The 25023-nt window shown below is 42.9% G+C and overlaps 1 protein-coding gene across 2 annotated transcripts in view; it reads left to right on the top strand.

Moving 5' to 3' along the window:
• Nucleotides 1–25023, top strand: part of AFG3L2 (AFG3 like matrix AAA peptidase subunit 2) — a 46939-nt gene that overhangs the window by 11793 nt on the left and 10123 nt on the right. For both annotated transcript variants that reach the window (XM_004742684.3, XM_013051377.2), the window contains 9 exons: nucleotides 1501–1575; nucleotides 5183–5307; nucleotides 7267–7540; nucleotides 8741–8878; nucleotides 11696–11849; nucleotides 18957–19064; nucleotides 19162–19287; nucleotides 21638–21748; nucleotides 24529–24644. In XM_004742684.3, coding sequence (XP_004742741.1) covers nucleotides 1501–1575; nucleotides 5183–5307; nucleotides 7267–7540; nucleotides 8741–8878; nucleotides 11696–11849; nucleotides 18957–19064; nucleotides 19162–19287; nucleotides 21638–21748; nucleotides 24529–24644 — 1227 coding nt within the window. The remainder of the gene's footprint in view (nucleotides 1–1500; nucleotides 1576–5182; nucleotides 5308–7266; nucleotides 7541–8740; nucleotides 8879–11695; nucleotides 11850–18956; nucleotides 19065–19161; nucleotides 19288–21637; nucleotides 21749–24528; nucleotides 24645–25023) is intronic.

The following is a 25023-nucleotide window of genomic DNA, read 5'->3' on the forward strand; positions in this document are numbered from 1 at the left end:
TGACTAACCCATCAAGGTGCCCCTCCAAAGTTTTTTGGTTTTTTTTTTTTAAGATTGATTTTATTTGACAGAGAGATCACAAGTAGGCAGAGAGGCATGCGGGGGGTGGAGGGGGCAGCAGGCTCCCTGCTGAGCAGAGAGCCCAATGCGGGACTTTACCCCAGGATCATGACCTAAGCCAAAGACAGAGGCTCAACCCACTGAGCCACCCAGGCGCCCCTCAAAAGTTATTTTTAAAGGTTGTAGAGTAAGGTTGAGGATGGAAAAATGGAAACGATTATTTACTCAGATTTTTGAGGCAAATGTTTCTTGTGGAAGCCAAGATATTTATGTGTATATCCCAGATGTTGGGAGAGCCCGCTTTCTAAGAAGTGATTTGTGTCTGTGTGTGTGTGTTGAGGGGGCTGTAGCCATCCTTCCAAGTGTGGTGACAGGGCCTTGGGGGAGATTCTCCAGAGAGGCATCTACTTTTGACCCCCTGGTTCTTTGAAATCTGTCTGCTGTTGTCCCAGAAGTTTTATAGGGAGTAGTCACTCCTTTCCAGATGGCGTGCCTTTAGGAACAGATAGTCCTCTGTCCCAGCTCCTCCTGGAATTACCCAGGGCTCCCTCACTTTCCATTTTTGACTTGTACCTTTTAGACTTCTGCCAAAGCATGCTTAATGACAGCAGGAGGCAAGCCTCTTCCAGAGGGCTCAGGCTCCAAGTCCACTCCAAACTTTCGAGTGAGGTTTTTAGTGTTCTTTAGAACCTTGTAGTTAGGATGTTACAGGGAAAAAAAAAAAAGCTTATTTCATTTTATACCCATAGAATGGCAAAATGAAAGTCTTCTAATAGCAAGTGAGACTGAAGACCAATAGGAATATTTTGTTGTGCGTTGTGAACTGGAGAGCAGTTTCATGGTGTCTACTAAAGTACGTATATCATGCAGCCCAGCCTTACTGTGTCTAGCTACAGGTACACGTCCAGAGATATTTTTGAAGATGTGCCTAGGAGCGTATACTCAGGACTGTTCATAACAGTTAGTGGTAGCGAATGTTTTGAAACAGCCTAAATGGATAAATAACTTGGGGTGTGCGCATAAAATGGAATACCATGCTGATCTGGCTGGTCAACAAGGGTGTACCTCACAAATACAAGGAGGGGGAAAAAAGTGCAGAAGAATATATACCAAGCAAGACTGTTTTTAAAGTCCTATAGACAGGCAACAGCGAGTATATATTTAGGGTTATGTCTATGCATGGCACAAGTGCCAGGACGTGCTTTGGGACAGTCAGCACCTAATGCCACCTCTGGGAAGGGGACATGACTGGGTGCTTCAGCAGTGTTTGTGACGTTTTTATTTTTCAGCTTGGAAGGGGAACATGCTTCCTCCCTGTATTTTTTGTCATGGTTCTTTGTGTGTCTAAAATAAACTACTGTGTGCGATTTTAATGTGCTTGACCATCTCAAATCTCTTCTGTAAATTTATGTCTAAATATATAACTTTTTAAAATTCCAGGTAGACAGACTGGAAGTCGTCAACAAGCGTTTTGTTCGAGTGACTTTTACACCAGGAAAAACTCCCGTTGATGGGGTAAATGATTTTACTAATTGATGTGGATTAACTATAAATTAACTTCTCAGATCTGGAGTTGAAAAGCGAGCTTTCCTCACATTGCAATAGCTCTGTGTGCTGCAGATATCATAATTAGGCAGCAGAGCACTTGCAAATTTCACTACCATGGGTGAGAATGTGAACGCTGTGTATGTAGTTGGGTTACGAAAACTGGGTCAGTTTTGGTTTGGTTTTGGTAATCATTTGGCTATACATTTAGGAAACTGTGAAATCCTAGTTTTCAGTGTTCTGGTGTCATCTGTGATTTTTCAAGACTGAGAAAACAGTTGTTTGGTTAGGGAAAAACTGTTAAAACTGAATTGTTTATGTTTCGAGGTAGGTTTTTTCAGATTGGTTTAAGAAGCATTCTGATCATATCTCTCCCAACTGTTACGTGATATGGATTATTCTGACTTAAATTTCTTTTCTGATTTCAAAAAGAATTTGTATATCTGGTCCACCAGTTTGAACTCTACTCTAGACCCCCTAGACCAGGTAGAGGGGATTGTTGGGGAGGGCAGCAGAGGGGCAAATGAGGTTCCCAGGGGTCCCCAGCCTTCCGTGGGCCTGCCTTCGAGGGCTGTTCCTAGTCCCTCGGTGTCCTGTTGTCTTACCGCCCTCCCCCAGGACCAGATCTCTTTACCAGGTTGCATCCCTCCTTCCAGATGATTTTGCTTAAACGTTCCCTAATCATCCTGCCTGGGTAGGGTGACACTTAAGGAAAACTAGAACTGATGGTGACCCCTTCTTTCTGAGCACATTAGTAAACAGAGGAGTATTTGTAAAGCTGTATGGCTCTGGTATTTCAGTCATGATGAAATGTGCATTAATAACCACACTACTTTTTTTTTTCCCCAGAACTATCCCTCACAGTTTTAGTGCTGGAAATTAAATTGGCACTCCCTTTCAAGAGGACAGTTTGGCAGAGTATTTATCAGCAGTTTTGAAAGTACGCACACACTCAGTCATGTTGCTTCTAGGACTGTATCCTAGGGAAGTAAGGATGCATGTAAAGATGTTTATGCAAGGATGTCCTCCAAAACGTTGTTTCTAGAGCGGAAACTTGGAAATCGATAAATGTCCACAGTAGGCCCCTGGTTAATGTTAGGGGCTCCTCATTTCTCTTCAGTCTTGCCACTAAAGCAGTGGCCACAAACATTTATGTATTGAAATTCATACCATTTTATTATAAATTGCTTTCTTTTTGTCTCTCCTTTATATTGCAGTTAAGATTTTATATGAATTTCAGAATTGTGCATGCTTCAAGATCATAAAGGGGATATGAATATGATCTTGAATGGCATCAGAATTGCTAATAGTGTTTGTCTCTGAGTGTTGAGTTTACAGATGCTTCTTATTTTCTTTGTATTTCCTTAGTTTTCTACAGAGGGCATGTATTACCTGTTTTATTTAATAAAATACTTTTATTTTGAGCTTTCAGAAACAGAAGATTTTCAGTGTCCTGATTCTAGAGTAGCAGTGTCAGTTGCTGTGTTGTGTAAGCAAGGCTTTGGAGTCTGACAGATCCAGCTGCACATTAGCTCTCCTCTTGACTAGCTCTGTGACCTAAGTCCCCTAAGCCTGGGTTTCTTTATTGCTAAGATCAGAACCTCAATAACAACTCTTTAGGGTTTAGTGCTAAATGAGATCATGAGCTGGGGGTTTTTGAACTTCAGTATCTGAAGAATCACGTGGAGGGCTAGGAGCCACCCTCAGAGGCCCTTAACTAGATCTGGCCTCCAGATCTGCTGCTGGTCCTTTATCTGCCCCAATTCTCTAATAGGAGTCATGCGTCTTGTCATGTCCAACTGGAAATAGGCACTAAGTAAGGGAATGCTCAGTCACACGTGCTTAACCTGTTACTGACTTGCTGGGGGCCTGTAACCACAGGAATCTTGTAGCTTTGAAGTGCACAGCTTAGCAAGGACCATTGTTGTATAATGTAAAACTTAAGAAAAAATACACTTATTACAAAACTTACTCTCCATCTTTTGTGTTTAGATACTTGGAGAGAAATATCAGAGTGATATCCTCCACTCAGTAGCACTGGTTGGTGGGAGGAATACGGGATGACAAGTTACTCTCCTCTGTGAATTGTCTGAGTTTTATATTCTAGATTTATTGTTTTGATGGGAAAAAAACCCACTTTTTAAAGCGATTGCAGATTTAAGAAGGAACAGAGTCTTTTCATGCTGTAAAATGCAACTACTACTTGCTGAGTGCTTAGAGTGGGTTCTTGTGTATTAGAAACTCCGTAAGTGTGAGTATTGGTAGGTAGGTGTGTGGTTGTGGAAGAGGCAGTGTGACATGCCAGATAGGGTCCCTGGCTCAGTAGCCAGCCAGACTGCTTGGGTTTGGATCCAGCCTCTTTTTTTTTTTTTCTTTAAGATTTTATTTATTTATCTGACAGAAAGAGATCACAAGTAGGCAGAGAGGCAAGCAAAGAGAAAAGGGGTGGGAAGTGGGAAGCAGGCTCCCTGCCAAGCAGAGAGCTCGATGCAGGACTCAGTCCCAGGACCCTGAGATCATGACCTGAGCTAAAGGCAGAGGCTCAACCCACTGAGCCACCCAGGTCCCCTGGATCCAGCCTCTTAATAGATTTGTAACCATGAGCAAGTGAAGTCACCCCCGTAGTTTTCTTGTCTGTAAAAAGGGGACAGGAAGAGGGCTGGTCTTCAGCCAATAAACAGCGAGTACAGCGGGGAATACTTACGTGCTGGTGCTGGGGGGTAAGTAGCCGTTGCTTCAAAGCCTTCAGCTGTTCCTCTCAAGGGTCTCAGTAACTCGCCAGATCAGGTGAATAGGAGAGTAACAGCTGGCACAGCAAGATACGCCTTGTTGTCGTAGGCTGGTGGGGGTGCCTTCCTAATGTTCAGATTTTGAATGTGACTTATAGTGATAGCACCTCCTTCTTAGGGGATTTCTGAAGATGGAAGGAGTTCATGTATCTAAGGGACTAAGAAGGATGCCTGACATTTAGCAAGTGCTCAGTAAACTTTACCTGTTGTTACTGTGTCCCATTAGTTTTTAGTTGGAAATAGGCAGCCTAGAAGTGTGTGGGAAATGAAGAAGAGGAAAAAGATACGTATTTATGAAAAGGCTTATCTTTTTTTTTTTTTTTAAGATTTTATTTATTTGACAGACAGAGATCACAAGTAGACAGAGAGGCAGGCAGAGAGATAAAGGGAAGCAGGCTCCCCGCTGAGCAGAGAGCCCAATGCGGGCCTCGATCCCAGGACCCTGAGATCATGACCTGAGCCGAAGGCAGCGACTTAACCCACTGAGCCACCCAGGCACCCCAAAAGGCTTGTCTTTTTAAATAGATTTTTCACTTGTTTGAGTTTATAGTTGTAGAACCACTAAGGAATATTGCTTAAGAAATGCTTATTAGCAAAGATTGCCGAGTGTTTTCACTGAGTGAAACTTAATTGCTGCATTATTAAAACCAGTCTTCTTTTATTGTTGGGGTTTTTCAGATTCTGAATTTTTGGTATTTCTGAGAAATCCTTTAAAAGTTGAACGTTACAGTAAATTAAACTTTGCTTCCCTTTCATTCTTAGGATATTTTGTTTTTGTGTTTTTATAGCAATACGTCTGGTTTAATATTGGCAGTGTGGACACCTTTGAGCGGAATCTGGAAACCTTACAGCAGGAATTGGGCATAGAAGGGGAGAATCGGGTTCCTGTAGTCTACATTGCCGAAAGTGACGGGTAAGAAGACTGTTGACCGGGCCTTGTGCTCAGTGTGTGTTCTGTCACCAGGTGGCAAGGTACAGACAGCATTCTCAAACAGGCATTTCTCGGTGTAGCCGGACTTCTTGTAAATCTTAGGTAATTTATAGGTTTTTGCTCCTGACCAATTTTCTACACATTCGTATTTATCTTTGATTAAGCAATAGATTGGGGTATGACCATCCTTTAGTAGGATTTTAGGGTGAAGAGTCCTCTTGTGTGAAAGAATGGCGTCACCGTCTTTTAACCTTCATTTACATTTATGTTTCAGAGTTTCCCAAGAATTTTAAGTAACTCTTCTTCCTTTCTTGTCAGAACTTGCTTCTTCTCTTAGGGGTTGTCTTTAAAATTTTTTTTTTTTTTTTAATTTATTTGACAGACAGAGATCACAGGTAGACAGAGAGGCAGGCAGAGAGAGAGGAAGGAAAGCAGGCTCCCTGCTGAGCAGAGAGCCCGATACGGGGCTCGATCCCAGAACCCTGGGATCATGACCCAAGCAGAGGCCCTAACCCACTGAGCCACCCAGGCGCCCCTCTTAGGGGTTGTCTTTAATAAAATCACTTATGAGTCTGAGTCTTTCAGGAAGGGCCCATTGATTTTAAGAGTCACTTGTCTTTCCTTTGGGGATTATATTGTCTTTGGGTACTCAGCCACATACTACACCGGGTAGATTTCCTCACGGTCACTTCATTCGCATTGAGGTGTACCTCATTATGGAGTTACCAGTTCAAGAGCAAAAATAGAAAGAAATCTTAAATTTTCTGAATATGTAAAAGAGCAGAAAAACAAATTGCTAGTGTGCTATTCGAGCTGATGATTACTCTGTTTTAGAGACTTTCTTATGTCTCGGTTTCTGTAGACCTAGTTTCCCTCCATTATTTAGATCCACATAGCTATTGGGGTGGTTTCACCAAGGCTGTGTCCCTCAGCCCCCAGGGCTGTCATATAATCAATTAACTAGGCTGCTGAAATGTTATGGAAAGTTTTGTTGCACCATTTTTTAAACCTTTACTGTCAGTGAGTATTTTTTTGCCGTCCAGAAATAAACCAAAGGTAAAGTTTTCACGGTTCTTGCTGCCTGCTGTAGGGGCATTTAAACTAGTGTAAAAGATGAAAACTTAGAAAGTAGATCCTGGTTTTGGTTTTTGTTTTGTTTTTGAGCTAACTGGTCTACAAGGTTTTGACCTAAATTTCTTTGGGTAAGTTCAGCTAAATTGCTTATATTAACCAATACGGGTATGTATCCTTACCCATGACTGTATTGAAATTTACTAAGGCAAAAGGCATCCCCCAGCTTTACGTCCTCTCTGAGCAGAGTCGTCTAGAGCAGGCACTAGTCTGAAGGACAAATGATTGCTCCCCCAGGAGTCAGGCTCTTACCTCTGCACAAGCTGCACAGCACTCAGCAAGCAATAGCTGTCACCACTGTAAACGGGACTTTGGAAGCTGATCTGCTGTTAACTTGGCAAGGATTTGATGTTTGGAAGACATCTCTTTAGAATAAGTCAATGTATTCCAATAAGAGAACTGGAATTTCTGCCCAAGCTAACACCAGATCATATTAAAAATGTTAAAATTTTTAAGTAATGCAAAAGAAATGTCTTTGAGCTGTAGATGTAATGATAGTAAATTACAGTTTAGGTCTGTATTGTGCATAAAGGGTGATTTTCGGGGTAAAAAGAAAATCTCAGTAGACATCGCAGAAAGAACAGCTTTATCTTCGGTGTCATCTTCTGCAATTCTACGTCAGTGATATCGAGGCACTAAGGTCTCTTTGTGCCTCAGACAAATCTTAGAATATTCAGTTTTTCTAAAAATAGAAAATCTATACAATTCATACCCTTAGCAGTTATCAAAAAGTCTATCTTACAAAACATGTACAAAGCCAGAGTTTAACAGACTTAAAAACATGTCAGTGTTGTGTGTGGTTTCCTTCAGCTCGTTTCTCCTGAGCATGTTGCCTACAGTGCTCATCATCGCTTTCTTACTCTACACCATCCGAAGAGGGCCTGCCGGGATTGGCCGGACAGGCCGGGGGATGGGTGGACTCTTCAGTGTTGGAGAAACCACTGCCAAAGTCTTGAAGGATGAAATAGATGTGAAGTTCAAAGATGTGGCTGGCTGTGAGGAGGCCAAGCTAGAGATAATGGAATTTGTGAATTTTTTGAAAAACCCAAAGCAATATCAAGATCTAGGAGCAAAAATCCCAAAGGTAAAGTGAACTTTCAGATGATTATTTTCAACTAATTAACCCCAAAATCTTTTGAATTACTTCTTGATCTCTAAAGTTATAATTTTATGAAGTTTGATGACTTAGGATAAAGTATCTGTTATTCTCCTTCTATCTTAACCAGTCTTTGCTTGTTATTCCATGTCATTTAGTCTGTGAAAATGTTTCTTCTTGCAATACAGTGTGTATATTCCCAGAAAGATTTGTGTTCTCTCCCCTTGGAAGCCTTCCCTGATTTGCCTTTTTTATCCCTCCAGTCAGATTTAAATAACCCATCTCTTACCAAATGTGCATGAAAGCATATTGTCCCCCACTGTCACCCAGTTATCTCTCCCTGAGCAACTCTGAGCACACACTGCCTGTGTGTGGCACCTGGACTCAAACTCACACAGGATTTGGTGGAGAAGAGATAGGCAACACTAATTCAAGTCTTCCCCTCAAATCCAAGGACTGTTGACCATGGGCTGGGCTTACTGAACTTTTTACTCCAAGGGCCAGGCTCAGTCTCTAAGTAAAAGAATCCAGAATGCTTCATGATTTAAAAAATTCATTAATAAAGTTTCCTTTAAAGGAATCCTTTGTAAAGGAAATCATAATTTCCTTGATTTTCATGTCCTACCTATATGGATTTAAAAAAATCATATTTGATAATTTTTATAATTGGTTGTTACTTTCTTAGTACCTGTGTGCATCATACTGAAGCATCTCCACAACTTAAATAATTCTGCTGTTTGAGCAAGCACATTTTTTCTTTTTAGCTATGTTCACAATTGGTCATTAGATTTTTACTTCATTTGTAAAATTTTAAAGGGAAGAAAGTAAGCAGAATGTAATTTGGGAGTGTGTTGTTTTGTGTCTCCTTGACTTATTTAAGTAAACCTCAGTTGGTTCATTAGTAGATATTCAGCCTAAGTCTAAAGGTCTGAAAAGCAACACTAAAAATCTTATAAAACAGGCGAAGAATTTAAGATTTCACATTCTTACTAAGTTTTTAAAACATCTCTAAGTAATCCTTTTCTTACTAATATAAAAATGTTTTGCCATAGTTCAGATGTTTTAAGGAACATTCAGTATATGTCAGTAGAGTTTATAGACAGATTTATATCTCAGAATTGCCTGCAGATATGCAATTTACTTTTCTGAAATTCTAGTTAAAGATACTTTCCTTTTTTATATCTGAAGGGTGCCATTCTCACCGGTCCTCCAGGCACTGGAAAGACACTGCTAGCTAAGGCCACAGCTGGAGAAGCCAACGTCCCTTTCATCACCGTTAGTGGATCTGAGTTTTTGGAGATGTTTGTTGGTGTGGGTCCAGCTAGAGTAAGTCTTTTGTTCTGTTACAATGGCACAGCTTCCACACCTTTCCCCTGAGCTTCTCCCCAAATATGGAGTTGGTAAAGATGGCCCTGGCCCAAACTAGTGCCATCTGTTAATTGGGTTGTCGTTCTGACATTGAGTTGTGAGAGTTCTTTGTCTATTCTGGGTAATAAATCCTAACCAGATACATTATTTGCAAGTAATTTCTCCTGTTCTGTGGTTTGCCTCTTCTCTTTCTTGATAGTGAAGCACAAAAGCATTTAATCTTGATAAAGACCAGTGTATCCATTCTTTAATTTTTTTTGCCATTACTTGGACTTGGTATCATATTTAAGAATCTGTCACCAAATTCAAGGTCATAAATATTTACTACTATGTTTTTGTCTTAAGAGTTTTATAGTTTTAGCTCTTACATTTAGGTCTGTGATCCATTTTGAGTTAATGCAGCAAGGTGTAAGGGTCCACTGTCACTCTTTGACATGTGTGTATCCAGTTTCCCCAGCAGCATTTGTTAAAAAGATGATTTCCCATTGAATGGTCTTGGCATCCTTGACCATAGATGGGTACATGGGCTTAATTACTTCACTCTCAATTCTGTCCTGTTGATCTGTATGTCTGTCTTTATACCAGTACCGCAGACTTGATTACAACTGCTTTATAGTAAGTTTTGAAATCAGGAAGAGTGAATGTGGATTAACTTTTAAAGCAACACTTAAATTTTAACTCTTGTGTATTTCATTAAATGTTAACTTTTTTTAAACACCTAGGAGGGGTAAAGTGCTATCATAGTTGTCTTTCCAGACATCAGGATATAGCATATAATCAGGTGTTATGTCATCAACTGGCAGGATTTAAAATTTTTCTTAATTTTTTATTTTTTCAGTCAATGGCAAATGTGTTAATGATGTGTCTTACCCCTGATGGCATCTTCGGTAGAGTAGGTAGATTCATATGGGTCTTGTCAAGCAGCTAGGGGAGTCTGAAGGTGTTGTGTTGCTGATGTTGTGGCATCTGATATGGGCCGGAGCAGTGGGGGGACTGAAGACAGGAGAGGAGCTGTGGGTGAGGAGAAAGCAGTGAATCTAATGGGGTGGAGACCGAAGAGGAGCTGGCAGTCAGAGAGGCGTGAGCCCATGAGTAGGCCAGACCAACGGGAGGGTGTCAGAGTAGACTGGGAAGCTGGTTGTGTTAGGGAAACCTTGGCAGTGAAGGTGATGGAAATAGGTGCTTCAGGGGACCAACCAACCAGGAACCACTTAGAAAATAATGTCCAGTGAGGGAGGGGTGGAAAAGGGAGAAATCAGGCCCAGGGAGTACTATAACCAGGAGGGTCATGTCTCTGCCCCATATTGAGAACATCGATGAGCAGGGGTTTTCCAGCAGAATTATTTTGGCAGTAGTCACAACATATGAGGTAGACTTCAACTCCCACGGGCCTGGAAGGAAAGACAAAAACCCTTTCCAGTTGAGAGCTTTGCAGTGTCAGCCAAATTAGAGTTCAGGCAAGAGGGTGAAGGAAGTATTTAGGGAAGAGTGTGAGATGGTTTATTGATCACAGATCTGGAGTTGAGTGGGGGAGGGCCTAGGTAACATGAGTTACCCTAGAGGATGTGTTCAGAGAAGTATAGCAGTGAAAACCTGGAAGTCCAGGGAGGAAAGGGTGACAGGGAGAGTTGGACTTCGGTGAGTGAGGGGAAGAGGGATGTGAGGCATGGGAGATTGTTTTTGAAACTCTGAACTCTTGGCTGGCGGAAAGGTGTGGGGATGCCCATTCCTTCAACCCACTTGAACTAGTGGCATGAAGGGACATGTTTAGTAGGACAGAATATAGGTGCGGGATCCTCACACCTGCTCCAGCAACAGCAGGGCTAAGGGCAGGACACTGTGTCTAAGCTGTGGGGTGATGATCCCTGTGGGGACATGGCTCAGTCACTGCCTTCTCTGTGTGTATGTGTACTGCCTAGATCTGTTAGTGCGTGTCTGCTTGCAGCTGCCTTGGGCATGAAATGCAAACCCCAGAGTAGTTTGAACTTTTAATCTGAATATAAAGTCTACAGTTCTACAGCATTATCTTTTTTTATTTTTTAAAGATTTTATATATTTTATTTATTTGACAGAGCGAGCCAGAGAGCACAAGCAGAGGGAATGGCAGAGGGAGAGGGAGAAGCAAACTCCTTACTGAGCAGGGAGCCCAACACAGGGCTCGATCCCAGGCCCCTGGGACCATGACCTGAGCTGAAGGCAGAGGCATAACCATCTGAGCCACCCAGGTGCCCCTACAGGGGCCATTGACTCATCCTTTTTTTTTTTTTTTTTTTTTTTTTTTTTTTTTTAAGATTTTATTTATTTATTTGACAGAGAGAGATCACAAGCAGGCAGAGAGGCAGGCAGAGAGAGAGGAGGAAGCAGGCTCCCTGCCGAGCAGAGAGCCCGATGCGGGCCTCAATCCCAGGACCCTGAGATCATGACCTGAGCCGAAGGCAGCGGCTTAACCCACTGAGCCACCCAGGCGCCCTGACTCATCTTTTTGTAGGGCAAAAATGTGTAGTATTAAGTTGCTATAAAAATAACAGATATTGTTAGTGCCTGTGATATATACAGTATCTTACGATGCTATAGAAAAAATGTTTGCTCACCTTAAGACAGTTACCCACCAACTTCATTTGCCACTTCCTTGCTTATAACTTTTAAAATATGTACTATACAGTATAGTATGTTAACAAAAAGATTTCCTATTAGATGGAAGCATGATGCTTATTTTAGTAGGAGGAAAATAATATTCACTTGTTAAGTGACTCTAGTGTTTATATTTTTATCCAGGTCCGAGACTTATTTGCCCTTGCTCGCAAGAACGCCCCCTGCATTCTCTTCATTGATGAAATAGATGCCGTGGGAAGGAAAAGAGGAAGAGGCAACTTCGGGGGGCAGAGTGAGCAGGAGAACACACTCAATCAGCTGCTCGTGGAGATGGACGGTGAATATTCAAGTCTTTTCATATTTTATTTTATTTTTCTTGGTGTAGAACATTTATTCCATGAAACACTGAAAGTGTAGGTCAGAGGGAAATAATTTTAATCAAAGCATTAAATGTTTTCTTTCTACATATCTTGCTTTGTATTAGGAAATGACATTGCAGTCCATTTCACTAATGGATCACAAAAATATTTACAAGAAAATATTAAAATGACTCAAACACAGAAGGCAAGATGGGGTGCAGTAAACTTTTTTTTTTCCAGAAATCTCTACCCCAGTGCCCCCCACACACAAGAAGAGAGTGAAATAAATAACAAGGTTCCCTCAGTCACAAGTTTCCAAAGAACTGGAGGAGGGGAACAAACAGGATGAAAACGGTGTATGAGAGGGAGAGGAGGTTAGCACTGCTTCAGTAACCAGCCTGTTCTGAATGAAGTAATCCTCTTGTAGGTGCAGTAAATTCTGAACACAGCTTAAACTTTAGGGCTTAAACTATCCTACAGTTTAATTTAAGAATACCTTAACAGTAAGGGCACCTGGGTGGCTCAGTGGGTTAAAGCCTCTGCCTTCGGCTCAGGTCATGATCTCAGGGTCCTGGGATCGAGCCCCGCATCGGGCTCTGCTCAGCAGGGAGCCTGCTTCCCTCTCTCTCTCTGCCTGCTTCTCTGCTTGCTTGTGATCTCTCTCTGTGTCAAATAAATAAACAAAATCTTTAAAAAAAATTTTTTTTTAAAGAATACCATAACAAAGTCACTCTTTCACTAACTATAGTAAGAACCTCTTTCCCCAAACCAATGATCCAAACAGAAACCTGCTCCGGCATTAGAAGCTATCATAGTAGCCCTTCCATTCCTTTCATGGAAGCTTCAGAAATATCATCCTTAGCCTGTGCTGAGACAGGAACAGATGGACCAGATTTGGGAGCTGCTTTGGCCAGAGGTACATCCTCTGACTTTCTTTGAGGAGCAGCAAATTTATTCTCCCAACATACCCTCAACGGAGTGAGCATGAATGAAATAATCTCTGCCTTGGGATTAATGATCTGTGGCTTGGCGCTGATGGTTGCCGTGGCTTTCTTCTCATTGGTGGCTGCACTTGTATCATCCACCTTGGGTCTCTGAATCAAGTTGTGGGGAGCCCGGCAAGGGAGCTGGTGGGACAACCTAGGGCAGGTCCAAGTGGAGGCATTTAACTGTGGTTGCTGTACGAGGTTAAACTCCCTTTCATCCAATTTCTCCATGTCCTGGATAACCCGTTTGGGATCCTTTGACTTCAAAGCTGTAGCTCTTACCGTCATGCACTGTTTCTGTCCTTCTTTAATTCTCTCTTTGGGCTGCTTTTCAGGGTTGGTCTGTGGGATTCATAAATTTTCCACTCTTGGTGGATGATGTAGATCTCCGTCCCATGCTGACAACTTGTATGGTTTACTTGTTCATTAAAACAAAACAAAAACAACACTTTTGCTGGGCTCCTGGGATTGAGAGAAGTGGGGAGGGGAGGATTCTCTGCCTCTTCTACCTCGTAGGGGCCTTCACCTGTCTGCCAGTCAGCCACCCAGCCACTGCCATCTTGAAGGTCTTCCATATTTTAAACTACACTTTCTAATTGTTTCCCATGTATCTAAAGTGAGAGGATGCCTGGGTGACTCCGTTGGGCGTCTGCCTTTGGCTTAGGTCATGATCTCAGGGTCCTGAGATTTGACCCCCACATCGGGCTCTCTGCTCAATGTGGAGTCTGCTTCCACCTCTCCTTCTGCCTGCTGCTCCCCTGCTTGTGCTCTCTCTTTATCAAATAAATAAAATCTAAAAAAATTAAGTGAGAATCCTTGTGTTGATGGTATAGATTTTTTTAACAAGATTGTATTTATTTATTTGACAGAGAGAGAGAGATCACAAGTAGGCAGAGAAGCAGGCAGAGAAAAAAGGGAAGCAGGCTCCTGGCTGAGCAGAGAGCCCAATGCAGGGCTTGATCCCAGGACCCTGAGACCATGACCTGAGCTGAAGGCAGAGGCCCAAACCACTGAGCTATCCGGACGCCCCAAAATAGCCCTTTTTAAAAAAGTTCTGCACCAGTACAGATAATAGCAGAATATTCTTACCTAGCAGCCTGCCATAACTTAATATTGGTATTAAGGTGGTGTTTGTACCTGGTGTTGAATAAGAGAAAAATTGGTGAAATGATCCACAAAAGAATCATAATTCCATTCTTTTTTCTTTAAGATTTTTTAGATTTATTTGAGAGAGCAGGGGAGGGGCAGAAAAAATCTCAAGCAGAGTCCAACATGGAGCTCAGTCATACGACCCTGAGATCATGACCCGAGTGGAAACCAAGAGTCAGATGCTTTACTGACTGAGCCACCCAGGTGCCCCTCTTTTTTTTTTTTTTTTTTTTTTTTTTTTTTTTTTTGTTAAAATTTATTTATTTTACAGAGTGAGCATGAAGTGGAGGGTAGGGGAAGGACAGAAGGAGATGGAGAGAGAGAGAATCTCGAGCAGGCTCCCTTTGAGTGGGGCGCCCGACTCTGGGCTTGATCTCATGACCCTGAATGACCTCAGCCAAAATCAAGAGTCAGATGCTTAACCAGCTGAGCTGCCCAGGTGCCCTGATAGTCTCATTCTTAAAACCATTTATGGTTCTGAAACATCAGGAAAACCCATGTATAACCAAGTGTAAATTGGGCAGATTTTGAATACTCCTCTTAAGAAAGTAGCAGTCTTTCCACATTAGTTAGCTTTTTCTTTTATTACGAAAGCTAGTTTGTAGGATGTAAGAATGCTCCCTGCTGTAAGATACTTGAATGCTGTTGTGCGCTCAGAGAGGGCAGTACAGTGCTGAGTATTGAACTGCTTTATGTGACTGAGCTGGCCATTGTTCAGGCACTCCTCAGAGATAACTGCGGGTTCAGTACCAGACCACCGCTGTAAAGAGTATTGTAATAAAGCGAGTTGAATGTTTTGGTTTCCCAGTACATATAAAAGCTGTGTTTACACTATAGTAAGTGCAAAAGGTGTCTAAAAAAAAAATGTACCTACTTTAATTAAAAAGTGCTTTACAGGGCGCCTGGGTGGCTCAGTGGGTTAAGCCGCTGCCTTCGGCTCAGGTCATGATCCCAGAGTTCTGGGATCGAGTCCCGCATCGGGCTCTCTGCTCAGCAGGGAGCCTGCTTCCCTCTCTCTCTCTGCCTGCCTCTCTGTCTACTTGTAATCTCTGTCAAATAAACAAACAAACCAAAAAATGTGCTTTACAGCTGAAAAATGTTGACCCTTATGTGACCTTTCAGTGATTTGTAATCTTTTGGCTGGTGGAGGATCTTGCCTCCGTGTTGACAGCTGCTGACTGATCAGGGTGGTGGCTACTGAAGGCTGGGTGGCTGTGGCAATTTTTAAAGTTTATTAGAGAGAGTGCACAAATGGGGCAGGAGGAGGGACAGAGGGAGAAGCAGGCTCCCTGCTGAACAGAGAGCCCGATGCCAGCTCAATCCCAGGACCCTCGGATCATGACCTGAGCTGAAGGCAGAGGCTTTTAACCCGCTAAGCCACCCAGGTGTTCCCTCCCCCACTTTTTTTTTTTTTTTTTTTTTTTTAAGCTCTTATTTTTCAGTAATCTCTGCACCCATTGTGGGGCTTGAGCTCGTATCCAGTATCAGGAGTCACATGCTCCACTAGCTGAGCCTGCCAGTGCCTTACCTTACTGTAATTTCAGCAGTCTTCACAGCACCTTTACCTTTAATTGATTCTTCACTCATCCATAAGAAGCACCTCATCGTCCATTAAAGGTTTATCTTGAGATCATAGCAATTCATTACCTCTCCAGGTCCACTTCTAATTCTAGTTCTCTTGTTATTCCCACCATATCTGTAGTTACTACCCCCACTCAAGTCCTGAGCCCCTTAAAGTCATCCATGAGATTTGGAATCAGCTTCTTCCAAACTCTTGGCAGTGTTGATACTTTGATCTCTTCCCATGAATCACAAATGTTCTTAATGGGGAATCCCTCCTTCTTTCCTGCTATCTATAGCAGCAATAGCCCAACGAAGTGTATTTCTTAAAAAATAAGACTTAGGGGCCCCTGGGTGGTTTAGTGGGTTAAAGCCTCTGCCTTCGGCTCAGGTCATGATCCCAGGGTCCTGGGATCAAGCCCCACATCAGGCTCTGCTCAGCGGGGAGCCTGTTTTCCCCCTCTCTCTCTGCCTGCCTCTCTGCGTACTTGTGATCTCTGTCTGTCAAATAAATAAATAAAATCTTTAAAAAAAAAAAAAAGACTTAAGTTCAAATTACTCTTTGATCCATAGGCTACAGAATGGCTGTTGTGTTTGCAGGTGTGAAACAACATTAATCTCTACGTCCCCATCAGAGCTATTGAGTGACCGGGGCATTGTTTGTGAGCAGTAGTATTTTGAAGGGAACCTTTTTCCAAGCTGCTTTCTCAACTGTGGGCTTAAAATATTCAGTAAACTGTGTTCTAAACAGATGTGCTGTCCTCGGACTTTGTTGTTCCATTTCTAGAGCACAAGCAGAGTTAGCATGATTCTTTAGGGCCTCAGGATTTTCAGAATGGTCAGTGAGCTCTGGCTTCAATGTAAAGTCACCAGCCGCATTAGCAACGAATGAGAGAGTCATCCTGTCCTTTGAGGCTTTGTAGGCAGGCATTGACTCCTCTGTAGCTATGAAAGTCTTAGACGGCATCTTCTTCCAATATGAGGCTGTTTTGTCTACATCTAAAGGTGTTAGTGTCGTCACCCTCTTGAACTGTCTCAGTGAGACCAGAAGGATCACTTGCTGCAGCTTCCACATCGGCTTTTCCTTCTCATCTTGCCCTTTTATGTTATGCAGCTTCTTTCCTTAAACCTCACGAACCTCCCTGTGACAGCTTTCAACTTTCCTCCTGCAGCTGCCTTATCTCTCTCTGCCTTCATAGAATTGAAGAAACTCAGGGTGTGGCTCTGAATAGGCCTTGGTTCAAGGGAATGTTGTTGCTGGTTTGCTCTTCTATCCAGACCACTCAAACTTTCTCCATGTCAGCAACTAAGACTGTTTTGCTTTCTTGTCGTCGTGTATCCACTGGAGTAAGGTTTTAATTTCCTTCATGAACTTTCCCTTTGCATTCACTCCTTGGCTAACTGCTTGGCACAAGAGGCCTAGCTTTCAGTCTACAGTCTGTCTCAGTTTTCAACGTGCCTTCTTTACTGAGCTTATTCATTTCTAGCATTTCATGTAAAGTGAGAGATGAATCTTCTTTTCACTTAAACGCTTAGAGGCCTCTGTAGGGTAATTAATTGGCCTGATTTCAATATTGTTGTTTCAGGGGATAGGGATGCCCAAGCAGAGGGAGAGAGATAGGGAACACCCTGTTGCTGGAACAGTCAGAACACACACAGTATTTATCAATAAAGCTCACTTATATGGGTGCAGTTTGTGGTGCCCTAAAACTGTCACTACAGTGACATTAAAGATTTTGGACATGTCACTGCAGCAAATATAATCATGAAAATGGGGTGCCTGGGTGGCTCAGTTGGTTAAGTGTCTGCCTTCAGCTCCTGGGCTCGAGCCCCAAGTCAGGCTCCCTGCTCAGCAGGGAGTTTGTTTCTCCCTCTGCCTCTCCCAGACTTGTTCTTTCTCTCAAATAAAATCCTTTAAATAATGATAATAATAATAATAATAATGAAAATGTTGAAGTACTGCAATTACCAAATGTGATGGAGACACAAAGTGATCAAATACTGTTGGAAAAATGGCACTGATAGATTGGCTGAAACTAGGATTGCCACAGACCTTCAATTTGTAAGAAACACAGTAGGGTACTTGGGTGGCTCAGTGGGTTAGAGCCTCTGCCTTGGGCTCAGATCATGGTCTCAGGGTCCTGGGACCAGGCTCTGCATTGGCTCTGCTCGGCAGGGAGCCTGCTTCCCTTCCTCTCTCTGTCTGCTTCTCTGCCTACTTGTGATCTCTGACTGTCACATAAATAAATAAAATCTTTTAAAAAAATAAAATAGAATGGGTGCCTGGGTGGCTCAGTGGGTTCAAGCCTCTGCCTTGGGCTCAGGTCATGATCCCAGGGTCCTGGGATTGAGCACCGCATCAGGCTCTCTGCTCAGCAGGGGGCCTGCTTCCCCCTTCTCTCTCTGCCTGCCTCTCTCCCTACTTGTGATATCTGTCAAATTAAAAAAAAAAGAAAAGAAAAAGAAATACAGTATGTATAAAGTGCAGGAAAGCAGAGTGCAGTAAAACAAGGTCTGCCTATATCCAGACAAAGAAGCAGAGCTCTTCCCTTGCTCTGTGGTGGTCAGTCCGAGTAGAGCCATGTTTTTGGGTACCAGTACCAGAGCTCTTTTGGGACCAGGGTCCTGAGGGTGAAGGCTCTATAGCCAAGGCATTGACATTTGCAAAGTGACTGATAGAACCGAGCAAGGTGAGCCTGGCTGAGAGGTTGGAGGTAAAGTTGCATACTTGTCATCAGATATTCATTGGGTTGTCCTGTGACCCAGGGAGGTTAGACAGATTGTTTGCAAATTTAATCGTATTGATTTTATTTATTTTTTTTTAAGATTTTATTTACTAGTGAGAGAGAGCCAGCGAGCTTAAGCTGGAGGAGGGACAGAGGGAGAGAATCTCAAGCAGACTGCACTGAGCGCAGAGCCCAACATAGGTGGGGCTTGATCCCAGGACCCAGAAAGATCATGACCTGAGGTGAAATCAAAAGGCTGACACTCAGTTGACTGAGCCAGCCAGTTGCCTCTAATCTCACTGGTTTAAAAATATTTAAAAAATGATGAAGGTCCCTGGGTGACTCAGTCGGTTAAGTATTGGCCTTCAGCTCAGGTTACGATCTCATGATTCTGGGATCAAGCCCAGCCCTGGGCTCCCTGCTCAGTGGGGAGTCTACTTCTCTTTCTCCCTCTGCCCCTTCTCCCACTCATGCACTCTCTTGGGTGCACATGCTGTCTCTCAGATAAAATGTATCTTTAAAAAGAATTTTTTTTTAAGCATTCAAAAATGGACAACATATTCTCAATTATAGTCATATAAATTAAAATCTTTCATACTTGTGTTTAGAAAAATGATGCTTTATTAAAGCTTTAAGTCTTGCATTTTTGTTATTGTCTCTTTAGGTTTTAACACAACTACAAACGTCGTCATTTTGGCGGGCACCAATCGACCAGATATTCTAGACCCAGCACTGTTGCGGCCAGGGCGCTTTGATAGGCAAATCTTTATTGGTGAGATGATCTTCATTGGGTTCAGTCCAATTCTTTTGAGGAGAGATGTGACTGTTTCACTGTGATTTTTTTCCCCCCTTAAAAATAATTTTTCAAGGACCACCTGACATAAAAGGAAGAGCCTCTATTTTCAAAGTTCACCTCAGACCACTAAAACTGGACAGCACCCTGGAAAAGGAGAAATTGGCCAGAAAACTTGCATCCTTGACTCCAGGGTTTTCAGGTGAGTAGAACAGAGCCTGCTGTGTGTTAGAAGTCCTTTAGGTCAGAGACATTTGCCAGATACCAGTTTACTTTTACCTCTCACCTTGGGTCTCTTCAGTGTGTAATTTTACCTTTTTATTGTGGGAAATTTCAAACATCTGCAGAAGCTGAGAAAATAGTGTGATGAACCCCTCTGCATACATCACCTATTAGCTTCAGGAACAATTATTAATTCATGGTGAACCTTCCTCCATACCGCACCCTCTTCCTTCTGCCTCTGGGTTATTTGTATGTGGGTTTTGGGTTTTTTATAATTAAGATTCATTTATTTTATTTGTTTGAGAGAGTGTGCACATGAGCCCTTGGTTGAGCGGGCGGGCAGAAGGAGGGAGAATCTCAGGCAGGTTCCCCAGTGAACACGACCCTGCCGTGGGGCTGGATCTCACCACCCTAAGATCACAGCCGGAGCTGAAATCAAGAGTCAGACACTCAGGGGTGCATGAGTTACTGGCTCACTGGCTTAAGCCTCTGCCTTTGGCTTGGGTGCATGATCTCAGGGTCCTGGGATCAAGCCCTCCATCAGGCTCTCTGCTCAGCGGGGAGCCTGCTTCCCCTTCTCTTTCTGCTTGCCTTTCTGCCTACCTGTGATCTCTCTCTGCCAAATAAATAAATAAAATCTTAAAAAAAAAAAAAAAAAAAAGATGCTCAACCAACTCAGCTACCCAGGTGCCTCATGAGGTTTTTTAAAACTGTTGAGACAGAATTCACATACCAAAAAATTCATCTGTGAATTGTAAAGTGGTGTTCAGTGGTTTTTCGTGTATTTACAAGGTTTCACTGTAACTACGGTAGTCTCATTTTAGATCATTTTCATCACCGCAAAAGAATCCATTAGCAATCACTCACTCTACCCCCAGCTCTAGGCCACCCCTCACCTACTTTCTTTTTCTATCGATTTTCCTATTCTGGACATTTACGTACAAAAAGAATTACACAACATGTGATCTTTTCTGCCTGGCTTCTTTCACTTGGCGTAGTGTTTTCAGAGTCCAGCCGTGTTGTAGAATGTGTCAGCACTCTGTTCCTTTTTCCGCCGGATAATGTTCCATTGTGTAGCTAGACCACATCTTTATCTATCATTTGTTTCCATCGTTTGGCTCTTAGAGATAATACTGATTTGAACATCGGTGTCTAGATTTTTGTGTGGATGTACGTTCCATTCTTCTGGTTATATACCTAGGAATAGTGCTGCTGAATCACTTTTTGAGGAGCTACCAAACTGTTTTCCAAAGCGACTGTGCCACATTCTCACCAGCAGTGTCTGTAGATTCCAATTTGCCACATTCTTGCCAGTGCTGGTCATTGCCTGTCTTTTTGATTGTAGCTACCCTGGTGGTGTCTCATCGTTTTGAATGGCATTTCTCTAATGACTAGCCATGTTGAGCATCTTGGCGTGTGCTTATTCCAGAGTTTTTAACATGTAAAATGTGAGCCTTTCTTAAAAAGGAACATGTGGAAAGTCTGAGAGGGTTATATATGGAAGTGTGTGGTTAGAAGAAGGTAGGCATCTTAAATGTCCCAGGGTTCTAATCTTTTTACTTGTTTTCATTCTTTGGTCTTTGGAATTTATAACATTTCAGTGTTTATTGAATACATACACATGTTATAACTTATTTGAGTTAACCATATACTTGATCTGAAACGTGAATTTTAAGAGACTTATGGGGGCACCTGGTGGCTCAGTTGGTTAAGTGTCTGCCTTCGGCTCAGGTCATGATCCCAGCTCAGGCTCCCTGCTCAGCTGGGGGTCTGCTGCTGCCTCTTCAGCCCACCCCTCGACCCCCAGTCATGCACTCTCTCACTCTCGCTCTCAAATAAATAAATAAACATATAAATCTTTTAGAAAAAGACTTATCCATCTAGAAAGCATTTGGCAAGCTTCACATATTTAACTTTTGTTACTTAATTGAGTGCACTGCTTATGTTTTCATTATATTTCAGCATGTTGCCTAATATTCACATTAGTCACTCTCCCAGCAGAGCTCATAGAACTAAGTTAATTAATGGGTATTTTTAAATAGGTAACTGTTGTATGAGCCATCTTGCCTATAAAAGTTGCTGCCCGTAATTATCTGCTGACTGCTACTAACACTTGCACCTTAGTTCAAAGGGCCAGGATTGTACCACGTTATTCTGAATACTGCTAGAACAGCTTGGGGTTATGAATCAAACTGAATTTATATTACATTAAACCCTTTCTCAAAAGTCTGTTGCTGGTTGAGAAACTGAATGTGGTCATCTATAATGTGTGTGACTAATCAGTCCGAGTTTATTTGGTGGGTAAGCTGTTCTGCACATTTGTTTTGTAGGAGCTGATGTTGCTAATGTCTGTAACGAAGCGGCTCTGATAGCTGCGAGACACCTCTCAGATTCCATAAATCAGAAGCACTTTGAACAAGCAATTGAGCGAGTGATTGGCGGTAAGCAAACTGAATGTACCTCAAGTCAAAAGGCTGATAAAATGAGCTTGAAGCCATGGGTTTCTCTGTTTTGGCAAGATCTAGAAGCAAAGTCACTCCACCCAGCTTGGGGTTACCATGCCCTTGCTATGTTCCCTCAGTGATGTGAGGGCACCCCCCTCGCCCCCACCACAGCCTGGTAGAGGTGGATGGTGTTGGTTTAGGGGAGTGTGAGACAGCATCCCACACCATACCTGACATGTGCAGCAAGCAGCAAGGTGTCTACCCCTGAATTTTACTGTCTAGTGTTTTGAAAATGCTCACAACCTTTCTGTTTTAAATTGTATTGCGTGATTTAAATGTGCTCTCTATTATGGGGACATACATAACGTGTTTTCCCAGCCTTCTAGGGAGCTTATAATTTAAATACCTGTAAAACTATAAATAAATAAATAAATAAATACCTGTAAAAAGCTAACTAGCAATTCCAGAACTTGGGCATTCAAAGAAGTGAAGGGCACTGTGGTCAGGCAGGGCTTTGCAGAAGAGGCAGGATTTAAGCCAGGCTCCCCTGAAAGAAGAGTTTGGTGTCAGAGAGGCAAGAACAGAAGGTGGCTGGTAGCAGGGGTGGGAAAGTAAACCAGTCAGGCTTAAGTTCCTTTGAGAAGGAAGTAAAGCTGGAAATAGCTGCTTTGGTGTAGATTTTAGAAATCCTTCAATATTAAGGTCAAGGGCTTTTTAAACTCTTGTTCTGTGTCCAGTATTGAACTAAGGTGGGATTTTTCTGGAGTCATTGAGTAGCATAATCAGTGATATTTTAAATAAAAGGAGTCTGACATTGAAGAAGGGGGAAGCATCAGAAGGCAGAAAACCTTGTAGTCATTTTTTAACGTGAGATAGTGGATTTTAGCATAAGTGGTCCCAGTGGTAATAGGCCCCCCCCCCAAAAAAAAAAACCGTCTCACTGGCCTTGGGAAGAATGGGGTGCTTCAAGAAGCAGCCAGCTTGGCAGAAGATGAGATTCTTGGCAGAATTGGAGACGGGGCAGGCTGTCCACCTGGCACTGTGCAGCACCCCAGCACAACACTGTATCGTTCCCATGGCACAGAGGTTGGGGAGAGCGCGCCAGGGGACGGGCCCACACAGTAAACACTACCTGCATTTGGCGGCAGAGGGGAGAAAAGTGAGCCAACGGAGTCACCAGAGCGTGTGTGCCAGGGGCCCAGAGAGCGCATTAGGGAAAAAGATAAGGAGTAGATGCCATGAAAGGAAACCCAGGAGGTCAGAAGAAATGGAAGATAAGGGCAAAGACATGTTTATAAAGCACTTGTCATTGGGATCAAGTGATGTGAGAACATTGAGGAGGATGACCTTGGATTTGGCAATGAGGTTCTTCCTGGTGACTTCTGACATGACAGTTTCAGTTGAGTGGATGCCAGACTAATAGAGATTCCAGCAAGGATCTAGAGGCTAGTATAGCAGTGTCTGACCTGGATTAGGTGCTACCTAAATAACTAATACCTTGAACTAATGAATGGACTACTTATTCTAGAAATTTGTTATTGAAAGGAAAAAATCTAAGTTGACGGAGTTGTTAGTGGAATTAAAGCAGTTCACTGTAGAGGCAGGTGAGAGCCGTGTATGTGTCTGTGCCTTTTAGGTGGGGGGAAGAGTCAGTGCTCAGTGTGAAAGACATCAAGGTGGCACACCCTGGAGGGGCCTCGCTCTGAGGTACACGGACACCCGCTTGCAGCTCAGCTGCTGTAAACCAGCCACGAGCCATTGTTCTATAGTTTGCCTCCTGGGAAAATGAAAACTTCCAGGGATAAACCAGGGGGTGGGTCAGAGTTCTTGTTTTTCTCATGTAAGCAAGAACTGCTCGTCTCTACTTAGTAACTTACCTTTTGTCAATCTCTGCCCTTCCAGCTCTGTTACTGTCTTGGGTTAGGTCATTGGGAACGTAGCACTCTTTTTTTTTTTTTAAATCTTTCTGACTCAATATGTTATCATTTGAGAAATTCTCTCAGATGTGTTACCTTGAACACAACAAAGCTACTTTTGTCACAGTGTGACAATTTGCGTTAGTACAAAAGGTGTAGTTCATTTCTGTGGTACAGAAGGGCAAAAGGAGGTTTAGTATCTACCTTGATCCAGGCCAGAGAAGACTTGGACTTGGACTAGGGGGTCCGCCTGCTGTATAGTCAACACAGGAGGTGTCTCTTGGGTTTATTTTCTCAGGTCTCCCCTGCTGGAGCCCCCTGGGCCAGTTGATTAGTGTGGCGGGTGCCATAGCATTGTTCTGGCCAGCTTGCTGACTAGGTATTTTCACATCTTCCACCAGCTCCCTTCCTCCTCACTTGCATGCTTTCCATCAGGAACAGGCAGCAAGCAGTCTGCTGCATGTTTGTTTGCCCGGTGCTTGTTAATTCCAAGGACCTGGATTAAATAGGAGATCGTTCCAGACCTCTTTGTCTTTTCTGAATTTTATGTTTTAAGTTGACCTAAGTGCTGAATTTTATTTTGCATTTCTATTTCCCAAAACAATTTAGATGGCTCAGAAGAGTGGGAGAGTTAGGGAAAAAGTGGACCTCGGGGTCGTGAATGCATTTTGCAAGTGGCTGGGTGTATTTTGGATTTGGTCCTTTACTTTAAGCCTGACCGTGGTTGGGAATTTACAAATTATCATAGGCAGCGTAGTCGCTAAATCACCTTTTAGATAAGGCAGTGTAGATTGTATAACTGTCTTTATGTTGGTGCCACTGAGGCAGTGGTTTTTTGACGTTTTGGTGTTATTTTGTCAGGCTTAGAGAAAAAAACCCAGGTTCTGCAGCCCGAGGAGAAGAAGACCGTGGCGTACCACGAGGCAGGTCATGCGGTTGCCGGGTGGTACCTGGAACATGCAGACCCACTTCTAAAGGTAAAGCGGTTTGTGCTGAACAGTAGGCCAGCCAGCTGATCCTGTGAGCAGTTACCTGAGGAGAAGATTGCATTCCCACTCAGGATAGGTACATAAAATTCAGCCAAGACGTCTGGTAATGATGGTGGGATGAAGGGGTTATGTAAACCCTCCTGCAGAGAAGTTACAAAGTTTGGAAAGAAAATTGTTATTTAAAGGGACCGAACAGTGTCCAAAGCAGACCAAAGCTGGAGGAGAGTTTCCTTTTGCAAACCAGTAGCTGCAGTGGGTTAGAAGTGGGAGTTCGTGGCTTCCTTGCCTGAGGGGTTTTTTCTAGGGCCACAGTGATGGAAAAAGCGGGTCTTTTCTATACATTGAGGTGGCAGAGGAAGGAATTCAG

The sequence above is a fragment of the Mustela putorius genome, unplaced genomic scaffold (genome assembly GCF_011764305.1).
Source record: "Mustela putorius furo isolate JIRA1106 unplaced genomic scaffold, ASM1176430v1.1 tig00003858_pilon_pilon_pilon, whole genome shotgun sequence".
Taxonomy (NCBI): Eukaryota; Metazoa; Chordata; class Mammalia; order Carnivora; family Mustelidae; genus Mustela; species Mustela putorius.